We start from the raw sequence: 14,895 nt of genomic DNA on the forward strand, positions 1-14,895 counted from the left end.
AGACATGGCGCAGTTGCTTGGTCTGAGAAGGTGAGGCCCTTCGTCCTAAAATATTCGAACTCAGACACACGCAGAGATGCTTTAGAGATGGTCCACGGGAGTAGGTCAGTCATAGCTGGAATTAAATGAAGTAGGGACCCTAAGAACAAAACAAAGAAACCTTTTGCTTGACAGCAGAAAGGAATCTAAGCTGTGACGGATTTGATAAAGGGGAGATGATATTAACATTTCAAAAAAAGTGAACAATTCTTCTTCCGTTGCCCTAACTTTTTATAGCATGGTGCACTATAAAAAGAGAGTGTATAGAAAAGGGTGGTGCAGGTTAAGTTGATCTGTTGTTCTAAATTTGTGTTTTCTTTATGCATATACAATGTTCTGAAATTTTCTTTATGCGTGTTATGTTCAGAAGCGTATAGTTCTAGGATTTAGAGAAAATAATTAAGGTTCTCAAGCCTCATATTACAACTTTCAATTATGAAAAAAATTATAGGAAAAACTCTGATACATTCTTGAAGACTTTTAATTCATAAATTCTGTAAGCAAAATCTGACACAGCAAACCAATTCAAAACTAAGTAGTAGAAATAATTAACATTTAAAATTAACTTAAAAAAATAGCAAAAACAACAACTTTTGAGATTAATTTGAGGGTTTTCTTGATTTCGAGTAGTTATAACCAATCAATACTTGTTAAAATAGGCTTAGAAAACCTCTTGAATGAATTTAAATATAATTCAATAATCAGATCAAAAATTATTTTTGCTTTTATTAGATTGGATGTTTAGCAAATTACAATTATTTTATGAGTTTTACCTTATATAATTAATCTTTAAATTAACACATCTACAATGCATTTCACATCACAATGATTATACCAATATAAATTATTTACCAAGAAGAAAAGTATCCTAATCAATTTTTTACAAAACATGTTTTAATATATCTTAAAAAAAATAAGCAAATAAAACTTGTCAATTCTATATTTTTATGGATCTAAAACAGCTTTCAAGTAAAGATTTCAAATCTTAGGTCCATTTATTTTGTATAAAATAGTTTATAGAAAAATGTTTTTTAAAATTTTCTCGTGTTTATTTTTGAAAGATATTACATAAAATAGTTTATAGGAAAATATTTATTAAATTTTCTCGTGTTTATTTTTAAAAGATATTTTCTTGTGTTTGTTTTTTGTAAAATATTTTACAAGAAAACTGGTTAATAAAAAATATTTTATAGTCAACTTTCAAACTTTATTTTATTTACTGGAAAATATCTTAATTCGTAAAGTTCCGTAAAATATTTTATTAATAGTGATTCACTTATAATATCATTTAACTATTTCAACCATTATCTCCATCTCATCACTACCACCACCACCACCTCCTCTTTCATTGCTACCATAACTACCTCATCACCACTTGCTCCACCACCACCATCTCTTCTTTCATTACTACAATAACTACCTCATCACCACCTGCTTTGCCGCCGCCACCATTTCCTCCTTCATCACCTCGATCTCACCACCCTTATCACCTTCTTCTTCATGACCCCACATCTACCACCATCATTATCATCTTACTACTATTACCATAATCATTTCACTATCACTTTTTTTTTTATCTTCCACCACCATCATTGAAAATATTTTTTAAATCAATTATTAAAAAGTGTTTTACTTGAAAATATTTTACATAAAACAAACATATTTTTAAAATGTTTATTGTGCAAATTAACTAATAAGAGTACATTTGAAATCCATATAAGCCATGTCTTAATTAGTTCACATATATTTATCATCAATTTATTTATATTCATGGAGTCATTGCAGTTGCTTAACTTTGATATCTCGTCCCTTCTTAAAAGTAGTTAAAGTATGTCCATTGCACTGCAATATGTTTTTTTGTTCGAGCAAACAAAATTTTGATTTTAAAATACTCCGTTTTGATTTCTAATTTTATTAAAAAAAAAAAAGAGTTACTCACATTGCCTTATGAATTTTTAAACCAACATATTGACAAGGGTGATGCGGCAGATTTATAATCTGCTTTAAATGAGTGTTAATATAAAAAGATATATATATATATATATATATATATATATATATATATATATATATATATCATTGTAATACATTTTTGCATTCATGAACGACATTACCAAACTATATAATCTCTAATAAATAAATAAAAGAAATATTTGTTGGGGGATTTTTTATATTCCCGGCAATCTCTTTTCCCAGATATCACCAGGTAGAGAAAAGTGAATTCAAGAGAAGAAGGTGAGCTAAAAAGACAAGGAAGGAGGAATTATTTTCCCGTACCTCGCAGCGTACTGAGCTTATCATAATCCATCCGCAAAAGCCCATTACATATACTATACAGAACAGCCTGGATGTCACGAACTAGCGGAAGACTAGGGCCTCTGGTATTGTGTCACGGGCCCATGTGCAAATTATTGCTCTAAAAGGCAGCGCACTACATGGACATGGACATGGACATGGACCGTTCGATGATCACTAGATCTCCAAAAGGGAAAACAATGCACATGCACATAGTCCATTATAAATACATAATGTCAACCAACTATGTGACAGGCACTAACATCTTGGGGAAGACTACAGAGCCCTCTCGTTTTTTCCATATTTATTTAATTCAATCCACTAAATTTAAAATAGATTTTTATAGTGTTTCTGTTCATTTTAATTGATATTTGATCATGTATGCATGGTCAGATTCTAATTTTACCTTGTATTAAGCTTTCTCAATTACTCTTTTTTTTCCCTCTTGGGCTTGGGCTTGGGCTTATTTCCCTTCAATATCGGTTCCCTGAGGCTTAAGCGATCTGCTGGGTGTTGACCAAAAGACCCAATGGGCCTAGTTTGGATATACCAAGCTCTTGGGTTGGATTAAAACAAAGAATTTCCAACTCTAAAATCAAGCTCTTAATCCAGACTCGAAATAACCCTTCCCTTTGCCATCCTCTTTCAATTTGTATGGGAAAGTTGGTCTAAGAGACTGTCTTAATTTGAAAATGCCACAGTTAGATAATATTCATCTGAACTGCTGAATATATATATATATATTCTTTTGATTTTATACCAACATATAAAAAAATGGATTTATTTAGAATCAATACCAGAGATCTTTGTTTGACTGACATTACAACACACGTTATTCTAACAAATAAAATACCTTATTATATATATAAAATATCTTGAATCATTGACTGAAAAGTTTTTACAGTATATTTTACAGATTGTCAATAAAATGACACAATATTTCTAGAACTAAGAGGAGAAAAAAAGCTGAAAAATGAGAACTTTATGGAATGTATCATTGCTATCTTATTTTTATCCTTGCATTAATCAATGAAAAAAATAAGTTCAGAAAATTATTCATTACTCTCTTTGATGGTAGTTCGATCTCTTCATACAAAAAAAAACCCTTTTTGTTCTTGAGAAGATATAATAAAGTGATTATTGGTCTTGAAATATAATATCTTATTGCAATTGATGCATTAATGTATCTTAATAATTATTTAAGACTGGATATAGCCTTTTATGTTGGCTTATTGACGAGATAAACTCGTGTTAAATAGCAAATTAAAAAAAAAAAATCTTTATGGCAAGATGTGAGAAAATCCTCCTATTTAATAGTATAAAATCTCAGGATAAATAAAAATAAATTAGTAGGCAAAAAATATTGATGATTAAGAATTTGACAAAAATAAATTGTTAAATAGTGGTTGTTGTTGTTATGCATGGAAATGAGAATTTGTAGTGTCTTTCTTGACAAGTGGTAGAATGGAAAATGAGCAAACATCTAGGTTAGATTCATAATGATAATTATGAATGGAAAGTTTTATTAATAAAATATATACGTGAAAATATGGGACAAGGTGAAATTGTAACGAGATACAATAAATGATTCGAAAAGAATATTGATATGCTTGATTAATTTTAAATAATGACTTAAAATAATTCGAGGTACTAATTAAGATTTTTTTTTTTAAATCAGGAGAGGCATCCAAGGTTGGACCGTAATCAATGAAGCACATTCATTTCTTTTTATTTTATTTATTTATCATAGATAAATTACATTTATATGTAGATTTATTACTCATGTATCTTTTAACCATTAAATAGAGGTTATTTCAATTTAATTGGATAAAGAGATCTTTTGATTTTTTTTATTATGTTTTGTTTTCTCTATTTATTTGCCTATTAGTTATTTCTTTTAGTTTATATTAGATTTCTTTTTAAAAATAATTTTTATATCACTATATATTTTTTATTTTTTGTTTACCATGACTTCATAATAATATGTCAAACATTTACAGAGAATTATCTTTTTTCATTTTTTATATGGACTGATCATATAATTTATGTGGGTTGAACTATGCAACTCAAATGCAAAGCTCATGTATCACAATAACAACATTGCTATATTTTTAGGATGTTACTAGATTAGTGATCATTGCTATGCCACACATTGGACCAAACCATTTCTAACATGAAAAAAAAAATGATTCTCAGGTGATGGTAGTATTTTTAAAGAAGCAGGAAAAATTTGAAAGTCAGGCTATTTACTTGACTAGATCTAGTAAATTTGATTAATTTAATAATATGATAAAGAAAAAGACAACGATAATAGATAAATAAAAAAAATAGTTCGAGTCAATTTGAGTTAACTCGCTAAACTCATGATCCGACACATAAGATCGGGATAACCCTATAGAAAATAATAATAAAAAAATAATGAAACTCAATCTTTAACAAACCAAATATTAAATGATGAAATTAAAAAAAAAAGCTCCGGTCAACTTAGGCTAACTAGCCAAACTCACTAGTCAAATTCTCGATCAACAAAATGTTAAGGTATGAAATCGAAAAAGAAAAATTTAATAAAAAAATTATCCAAAACAAAAAAAAATAGCAATAAAAAAAATAAGGACCAGATTTAACATAAAAATAAAATCAAATTAGATATTGAGTGATGGAATTAAAAATTAAATTCAATTAAGAAAATTCAAAACAAAATAAATAGCAATTAAAAGAATGAGGATCAAATTTGATAGAAAATAAAAACTAAAGAAGGAAGAAAACACTAAAAAAATCAAATTTAAAAGCTATCTCAAATAAAACAAATAGAAATCAAAATATTATGGACCAAATATGATAGATAAAAAAATCAGAGGATGAAATTAAAAAAATCTAATTTTATAAATTACTTTAAATAAAATAAATAGTAATCAAAAGGAGATGGTTCAATTACGAAGGAAAAACAAATTGAATAACTACTTTGAAAATTTAAAGGGTCAAACGTGAAAATTAAATAAGAGAAAGAAACGAATGAGAAAAAAATTAGGCTATCAACACCAAACTAAAAGTTAATAAGCTTAATGTGCCACTTAGGAAAAGAGGGTCGGCTGATATGATTCCAACAACATCAATGGAGGTCATCCTTGATTGCCACACGTGCTGCCTAAAAATAACAGAGCAATGTACGCATTGTCACGTGCAATTCACATATCAGTCATAGTCAAGTCTTAAATTATATTTAATTTTTATTAAAATATCAAATCTCCTTCAATCAAACTAATTATAACTAAAAATCATAATGAAAAGTTTTTTAAAAAAAAACACTAAATATCAATTAAATAAATTTTGCTTCTAAAAATAATTTATTTATTTTACCGTGTTTTAAAAATTTAGAAAAACAAAATTGTTTCCAATTATTCTAATGATAACTAATAAACCTCGCCAAAAAATTATATTAACCTCAATAACTAGTCCATTGATATTTTTGTGAATAATTATACTATTTCATTCCATAGTTCAATTAGTCTGTATCCATAGTAATTCACTATCTCTTTTGGTTTTTTTTAATATATGAAAAACAGAAAAGAAAAAAAAGGCGCTTTCCAGAATAAAGACGTGGTGATGCGGTGACGGTCCCGACGGATACGTGTTATAATTATTGTAAGACTATTAGGTAGAGCGCGCAATTAACAGAGGGAGAGGGTAGATAGAGCAACGTATTTTCTTGATTGGATTGGTATTTTGACTCTTGAATGTTAGTTGTGGTTGATGGGATGAAAGAGTGATCAAGTTCATTACACTAGCACTTAAGACCTTAATAAGGCCATCAATCCATGATCAAATCAGTATTTTTAGCGGGAAACTCCCTTCGAGGTAACCGCTACCCCCAGACTTTCTAAAAGAGTATTTATTTTGTTTCATATTGGCCTTCCCTCTCTGCATCCCTATCTGCAGTGTCAATACCTCAAGCGAAATGAGTGGCCCCCACCGCCACCACCACCATCACAACGACCATTCACCACCGCCACCGGGTAAGTCTCCAAGAGTTTACCTTGTTTTAATGTTTATATTTCATTCAGTTTTCCTTTTTACAGAATTGATGTTTCTCTTAATGATCTAATCATGGAACTTCTGTTATCCCTTTATTTGATATACTTTACAGAACTACTTAGCAATGCTTGTTTGACTTAGCTGTATATGGATTAAAGAAAATACGGCTGCATATGCAATTTTTTGTCATCATATTTTGTGAAATTCAGGGATTCCACCTCCATATCCTCCCCAAGATTTTCCGCCGCCGCCGCCACCAGTGCCACCACCGCCTCCACCACCAGTGCCTGCACCGCCTCCACCTGGCTATCAAAGCTATTTCTATGACCCTGTACCCCAACCTCCTCCTCCACCCCCTCACACACAACTTGTCCATCATGATCATGATGACAGTAGTGGTTGCTGTTCATTCCTAAGAGAGTGGTACGTGTGATAATATCTGCCGCTATTAATTTTTGGCTCCACATCTTTTAAAAGCATGATTATTCAATTTGTTTCTTGTTTTACAATTTTCTGGAGTGCATCTCATTTGGGTTTCAGCTTCCATTGAAATTAATTTTCCCCGTGTTATTGAGCCCTTGGAATTTGTTACAGAAAGAGGTGATCATGTCTGAATTGGTGTTACTTCTTAGAGGGTCACTTGTTTTGTCTGATTAATATATTCTATCCGTCACTCCAGTCATTGACTTAATGCTAGAATTGAAAACTGGTGATCTAGCTAGAACCTTTACTGGATCGAAATATGCATGTGTTTAATAACTCTCTCTCTCTCTCTCTCTCTCTCATGCATGTAAGTAAATGTGAAAAATAAGCTAAAAGTCTCGAAACAACTCTAAACTTTGATCAAACTTAACTCCTAACCTTCGACTCTTTTAAGTTCCCCTACGTCCAAGTTTCCGTCTCCTCTGGCAATTTCGCCAGAGAACATCTCTGCGAAAGCCGAAACCTAGCTTGTTTAATCTGATTGCACGCCACAGCCATATGAATCTTTTAAAAAAAAATTGTGCAAAAGCATATGCAATCAAGCTTCTTAAAGTAATCCATGACAGAAGAAACTCCACTAAGTACGCAGGTAAATTCATCATGAACTGATATCGAATGCAACATGGAGAGATTGAGTTAAAGCACTACATTCAAAACTTCAGATGAAAAGGAGCCTCAAAAAAATAAACTTCCTTTAGATTTAGACCCATTAGAAGAACATTATGGTTAGAATTATGTCATACTTTCCTACCACTCAAAATACCGTTGTGTTTGCATTTGTATCTGCTTACACGGCTTAATTTCTATTGCTCATTCTTGATTCCTATAAATATCATGCTGAAGCAAATTTGCACTTTACTTTTCATTAACGTTGCTGTACCCCAATAAGAAGTTTGCACCTAATGTCTAGCCCATGATAGTGATCAGAGCAGAAAACAACTCTGTATCTTCCCCTAAAGCTTTGCTTTAAGCTTGCACACTAGAGCATCTTTGCTGGCAGACCACCTGGTGCTTGCCCTGATTGAGACAAAAGGAAAGAAATTTTGGATTGGTCCTGTACATTGAATCCAAATGACCCAAATCATTGGGCTAAACCAAAGAAAGTGATGAATAGACTAGAGATCATGTCCTGAATACAAAATTGATGTTAGATTAATCTTTTGTAGAAGGCACTAAGCCAGCCTGTTAAAATTGACCAGCATGTAAAGCAAATGTGCAATTCAACCTAAATCCTCCTAGTGCTTGTTAGTTTCGATCTGTCCACATACAAGAAGATGATTGAAATTCTTTCTTAATGATTTGTAATCTCTAAATGTATCTTACTTCTTTTCTTACCTCCATTCTTTGCAGTTTGGCTTGTCTTTGTTGCTGCTGTGTGTTGGAGGAGTGCTGTGGCTGCTGCTTTTAGGCTTTTTTATGTGTCTGGTCTTTTACATTCATGGCATTTGGTTATTATGTACTTTATAATCTGAGGACTTTCCTTAACATTATCCATTTAATGGAACATGAATCTTAAACTTATTAAATGAAATGTGCTAAGACTCTTTCAACCTTCAAAACTGGAGAGCTAGCATGCATATATACCTTTATTTTCTGGTGTCTATTTTAACTATTATGTTTCAAAGTTGATTTTGCATATCATATTGTAGAGCAATGACTCCAATAATTCCATCCATCTATCTTTCCTTACAGTGTAGTTAAGCTATTGCTAATGTTCCTGCATTATAACAGCAAGTTCAGAATGTGTGGATTGTGTGGGTTTTGCACACTAGAATACATTGCTTGCAAGTAATGGCAGCTGCCTGCATCTTTATGGGAATTTTTACACACGGATCGTCTCTTTCACATTTGTTTCGTGGATGAACATTTTAGAGTTTTTTTTCTTGGATTTATTGATGTTCGAGACAGCCCTTCACAAAACTCCTCCATTCTGAGTTCTGAAGTTAAAGGCCATTATCGTGATTGAGAATGAGTGAAAAAACTTGATCATTCAAGGAAGACGACGAATTTGTTGATACAATCGGTTCCATCTAATTGTCAGCTACAAAGCAGGGGCAGAGAATGCTATCCCTTTAACTAGTTATTTGACAAATAGATTTTTATTATTTGGCTTGATCGTTTAGGTCATTCGAGGTGTAATGATGATGAAAATAATTATTGAAACTTCAAATGAACACCCACTGAAAAACCGAAAGATTTTTTTTATCAATTTCACTGTTTATGCCCAAGAAAAAACTGGGACTTCGATCATCGACTTAAAGCTGAAAAAACTGGTGATCTAGCCAGAACCTTTACTAGATCGAAATTTGGATGTGTTTAATAACTATCTCTCGATAAGCTAAATGTCCTTTCACTTTGTTAATTTAAGAGCCCCCCCCTGTCCAAGTAAAGCCAAAACCTAGCTGCCCTTTACTTGTTCTATTAGTTAGAGTAGTCTCCGTGGAGAGGTAAATCAAACTAATTTAGTTGCCGAAGCGCAGAGCTAAAGAGTCTCTCTGCTTGCTTGTTCTTTCTTAAGCTATTCCCGCTTGTAATTCCTTTTGTTTATATTAAAAAAAAAAATAGATTATGACATGTATATATTTATTATCATTCTATTTAGCCCTTTTTTTAGTTTTTTTTAAATATCAGTTATTCTCATAAAAAAACATGGATATATATATATATATAACAATTTATAAATTATTTAATATAAATAAAATATTTTTGTTAAAATATTTTTAATATATTACATTCATTGGTTATCTTATATTTAGAAAGTACAACAATGTAGTTTAATCAGGCACTATTTAATATTTTAAACATGTATAGCATAACATATTAATCAATTATCAAACATTGGTTTTACCTTTAAAAGACAATACCAACAACATAGTACAACACGACAAATACCAAATAGACATACATTTTGGATTCACATCTTAATATAAATAAATGCTAGCGTGTGATTATTTATTTAATAACCTCTAAAAGTCCACCCCAATCCCAGTTGAATTATTAAATCTGGCAAACGTGAAATGGTAAGCTTTCAAAAATTATTTTTAATAAGATAAGAAGAAATTAAGATTCATAATTTAGGAAAACAAAGTCTGATTCCAGGAATCTATGAAATTCCAAAAAACTAGGAACAGGTGGCACATTAAAACAATCAACGGTGACTAGACGTTGGTGACTTGATTAATCTCCCGCTCTTCTCCCGGAATATTAAACAGTACCAGATACCCCACCGGAATCCCTCCAGCAAATACTCTACTCTGACTGGAACCACAACCCCTTGAATGCCCCCTCAAACTCATCTCTGAAACCTTAGAGGTGTACTTGGCACATGCAAATCTGATAAAGAAGGGTTTTACACGATAGCAATCTGGCTTCATGACAACCACCCTAATACTCTAGCCTGCAACGTTCCATCAATAGCAGATTTTGGTTATTTCAAGGATTTTCCTGAAACTCTTTACCAGCTTTTAGAAGGATCTTATGTGAGAAAGATCCATAAACAAGAGTGGAGACAAAAAAACAAAAAAAAAAGAGAGAAGAAAGACTGGAAAGAGAACGAAGAAGAGAAATGCTGGGCCTAAAAAGTCTACATCATCAAGAATGTTGGGCCTAGCATTCCCAGACATACCAAAATCCAGAATTCGAAAAGAGGGGCAAAGATGGAGAAAGAGAATGCAAGGATTGCCAAGAAAGAGAGAAGGGGAGCCATAGCGAAGAAGGTTGTTGACATCTATAGTCATGACCTTGATTATAGGTTCTTATACGAGGGTGTGTTATATTTCTTCGCGGTTTTCCTTAAGACTGATATGCAACACTTGAATTATAGATTGACAAGGAAGATCAATCTTGCTGCGAAATGGTGTCCCTCTACTGATTCTTCATTTGATCGATCCACTATGTTGAATGAGAGCATTGCAAAGAAGGTAATCCCTGGATCAAAGAGGCACGTTATGCTTATCGTGTTTGCAATCAATTGAGGAAGGACGTCTCGGTGCCTCTTTGTAAGGTTCTTCAGTTGCCTAAGTGTATTGATGCTAATAGATGGGATTATATCCTATACAACCAGGTTGCTTATTGAAGTTTATGTAGCTTGTTGTGAAACCTGCAACAATAATGAAGAATCAAATTATGCAGTTATTAATCACGTATTCAAGTAACTCATGATAAAAATGATATTTTCCCAAAACAATTGAAAATCAAGTTTGAGAATCTTGATCCAGAATTAACCTGTAAGTAAGAACCATATTTATTGGAATTCATGAATTAACACCACAAGGTCAGTTATATCTTGATAAGTTGGGTTTTCTTATTTGTCATAACAAAGAACATGTTTGCTTCAAACCAAACACATGTTTATTTCATAAATCCATGCCTTCCTTTTAGTTTTCTTGTTTGTCTAAGATAATTAATTGTAGCTTTTAAGAATCTTTTTAAAATATAAAAACCCTTGTTTCCTTCCTTTAACTTTCTTGTAGGATTATGAAACTTCCTTAGATAAGCTAACTAATTTATCATTAAATACTACCGACTCTTCTTTACTTGTGTGGTTAGGATAAATAAAGAATCATTATAAGCAAATGATTTTAAAACATTAATGAATCTTTGCTACACTTGAAAATTATTTTGCAACCTATTAAAGATCCAAGTAGAACTAGAAAAATTCCAAAACAAGCCACCATATCCTTGTAAGAAGAGGAACCTTGTCAAATAGAAAATTCACAAGTCAAAAGGAAATAAATAACAAAACTCGTAGAACTTGTTCTGACCTATATCGCAAGGCTTTCCTGAACTTTGATTGACCTGGAATTTTACCCCAACATATAACAATATGTGGGAAATTTTGGTTAAATTGTTAGCCCAATTCAATTGTCGGATTGAGAATTATGATTATTGTTATAAAACTCGATAGTATACACAATTATGCTAGAATCTAAATTTTTTTGTTCAACCCTTTCTCTGATCATATCATATTGTACAAGAGAGAAAACAAGAAAAACAAATAGATTTAATGTGGTTCGACAATGTGCCTACATCTACAAGAGCACGAAGCTTTTATTTCACTATCTGTCAAATTAGGATTACATAATGTGCATTTATAGTAAACTTGTCCTTTCCAATTTGTTCATTGCTTTTAGATTTCTTCAATCAAGTCTTTAATTGTTCATCAAACTTCAATATTTATGCAATTAAACCATTGATTTGATCAAATTAACTCTTTAAAATTACAAATTGACCTCTAGACTTTAATTTTTTCCAATTAAAGCCTAAATTGACTTCAAATATAATTTTTTCTTGCAATTAAGTCTCCAATAAAATTAATTTAGCCTTCTAAAATTCTTATTGAGCATTTGCCTATCCAAATTTGTATTTCTTTACCCTAAATAAAAAAAATTTCATCAAATGGGTCCTTTGTCAATTAGAACTGGGTTGTCAATTTTGTCTATCTTATATATATTAGTCCTCCAACTTTTTCACTTGTCATTTTGGTCTTTGACCACTAACTTGGGCAATCTTCTAGGCTTTTCTTTATGTGTATCCTCTTGTATTTTGGATTTTGTTTTATATTTTTTCTTTTTGCTTTTCTTGATTTTTTTGTGGGGTCAAAAGTGGGTAACAACAAGTGGTCATAAAGAAAAACAAGTCCAACCTCAATGCCAAACGGGCATTAAAAAATAATCGTTATATCAAAAAGGCTAAATAAGTAAAAATAAATCACATAAAAGGGCTATTAATGAAAATATAAACTTAAAAATTATTAAAAAAAAACATATAAAAAAGGTATTAACTAATAAAATGAAATAAATAAAATAATAAGGCTAGGCGTTGTTGAGCCTGGTAAACCAATTCGAGCGTCTGACCCATGAGACAAAGGTCAGCGCGAGGGCTTTTATTTTTTATTTTTAAGTTAATGTCGTTCGCCCCAAATTATTTTGAAAAAAAATGGATGATGCGTCATCTAGAACTCCCATGGTGGCCAGCAAAATAGGGTCCCTATTTTTTTCACCTAGAAAAATATTTTCAACTTATTTTTGACTTGAAACATCTATTTTTATGCACTTTCAAGGTAAAAAAAAACACCTAATTTGAATTCCCCTAATCATACGGAATAATTTGACATATATCAAAATCGTCATCAATGACAACTTTCTCTCTCTAGACCGGAATTTGACGAGCCCCTTCTCCTCCAACCAAAAAAAGAATGAAAAATAGAGAAAATAAAGTTTGGTACTAAAATTAAATTTTTTAAAATTAAAAGGACTAATCACTTAATAACTAAAAAGATGAGAAATTAAAATGAATTTTTAGAACAAATTTCAAAGTTGTTATCTATTTTACCCACTATTTTCACCTCATTCCTTTGTTTTTTAAATCAACTCTACCTTCAAAAACAATATGCAATTCAATGCTAATATGAATTCAAAATAGCTTAATTATGTAAAATAAAATTGCGATAAACAAATTGAAATATTTAAAAAAAAAAGTGTGAAGCAGTGAACATTAATTAATGCTACAGTGAAAAGAGAATCTCTTTTAGTTTCTTTTAATATATATATATATATATATATTAAAAAAAAACTAAAAGAGATCAGTGAATCACTGTAGATTGTCTCTAAAATCACTATGGATTGCACTGTTTACGTTTAAAATTCATTCTTGCGATAAGTTTTGGCCAGTTTTCTTTCACTGTTTTTTCATTTGTTTTGTTGGGTACGTGGCAGCATCCCTACCATATATCTTTATGTTTTTTTTTTTTTACAGGTTACATCTTTCCATCTCTTTGTTTTTTCTGATACAAACGCATCAGAGAACGCCTAAAAACAAACCAAAGAGCGTGTTCACAATTCCAGATCCATCTCAATTAAAATTAAAAAAAAATACTAAAAGGGCTTAAGAAAACATTGTAGCCACCGAGTGTAATTACTGTGGACTCGAGCAATTCTTATCGCTTGAAGGTCTACTTTAGTGTTTTCTCGCGCTAAGTTGGGATTCATGGAGATTTATTCCATGTTGGTTTGTTCATGTGAGATGAGAGTTTTTAAGCTGTTAGTTCTCGGCTGTGTGTGCTTCTACAGGCTTGGGTGTGGCTTTGAGGCTGGGCTGGGCTGGGCTGGCGGCTCTATCCAGGAGGAACATCGTCTTGGTTTCACTCCAAGATCTCAGTTTGCATCAGGATTTCAGTTCTCACTAGGAGGTCTGGGCGGAGCTTGCGCTTCGTTCACTCAAAAAGAATGGGATCCGGATCTGTAAGTGACTTCGATAGGCTTTTAGTTAAGACTGATTTTCTTCCTTACCTTATAGAGCTTTATCTGACAGGGAATTTTAACTCCTTCCTTTTCTTGCTGTTTGGGCCCTCACGGACAAATATTATAATTGCATGTGGAAAAATCAGGGTCCGTGGACAGAAGCTCCCAAAAGGAAAGACCGGGAAATGAAGGGTGAACGGTGGCTTGGATTTCATGATGGCTTAGGCTAAAGGGGAAAGGGACTTTAGTCTGCAGAGACGTGGCCGCCACCAGAAAATCTGGCTTGCTTTTAGGAGTCCTTTCTTCTGGATTGTATGTGTTCTTATTATGCTACATTAAATGCAACGCCCACTTGGTTAGATTTGATTGAGAGAGCAGGTGAGTTTATTTGTGAATAGTAATTTGGTCAGATTTTGTATATTATTGCAGTGATTGACTGACCAGTTTTGGTTTTTTTAAAATTAATTTAATTTTCAGTTTGCTTTTTTACAAAATATCACTTGACAGTGAAGCTTTGTTTATTAGGTGGCTTGGCATGGATTAAAAGGCTCTTTGTAATTCTTATTTATACATGGCTGGTTTGCTTGCATCTCTCTGTGCTAGCACGTTTTTTTTCCAAAAATTAAAGTGTGGACATGCATTTGGATGTCTCAGTTGAGATAGTTGAGAGTGGGTTGGTTCAGCATGCTGATGAAAGGAGAAAAGGAGTATGGTTTTAAGCTGTTTCAACTGACAGACATTTAATGCACGTTGAGGTTGGCATGTTGCTGCCATTGTGATGTGCAGTGTTTTTCTTGAGCGGGAA

General features: G+C 32.0%; 1 protein-coding gene across 1 annotated transcript; it reads left to right on the forward strand.

Moving 5' to 3' along the window:
• Nucleotides 1-6,068: 6,068 nt before the first annotated feature.
• Nucleotides 6,069-8,438, forward strand: LOC18094499 (protein CYSTEINE-RICH TRANSMEMBRANE MODULE 11). The gene is made up of 3 exons (XM_006368799.3): nt 6,069-6,347; nt 6,576-6,789; nt 8,200-8,438. The coding sequence occupies exons 1-3, from the start codon at nt 6,290-6,292 to the stop codon at nt 8,255-8,257; spliced, it is 330 nt and encodes a 109-aa protein (XP_006368861.2). The 5' UTR covers nt 6,069-6,289; the 3' UTR covers nt 8,258-8,438.
• Nucleotides 8,439-14,895: the final 6,457 nt, after the last annotated feature.

Source organism: Populus trichocarpa, chromosome 1 (genome assembly GCF_000002775.5).
Source record: "Populus trichocarpa isolate Nisqually-1 chromosome 1, P.trichocarpa_v4.1, whole genome shotgun sequence".
Taxonomy (NCBI): domain Eukaryota; kingdom Viridiplantae; phylum Streptophyta; class Magnoliopsida; order Malpighiales; family Salicaceae; genus Populus; species Populus trichocarpa.

What these genes read in the sequence shown, in the direction of transcription:
- LOC18094499 (XM_006368799.3), top strand. Translation starts at nt 6,290, where the DNA reads ATGAGTGGCCCCCACCGCCACCACCACCATCACAACGACCATTCACCA. An exon ending in CCATTCACCACCGCCACCGG is followed by an intron (nt 6,348 to 6,575) that starts GTAAGTCTCCAA and finishes TGTGAAATTCAG; the next exon opens with GGATTCCACCTCCATATCCT. An exon ending in TGTTCATTCCTAAGAGAGTG is followed by an intron (nt 6,790 to 8,199) that starts GTACGTGTGATA and finishes CATTCTTTGCAG; the next exon opens with TTTGGCTTGTCTTTGTTGCT.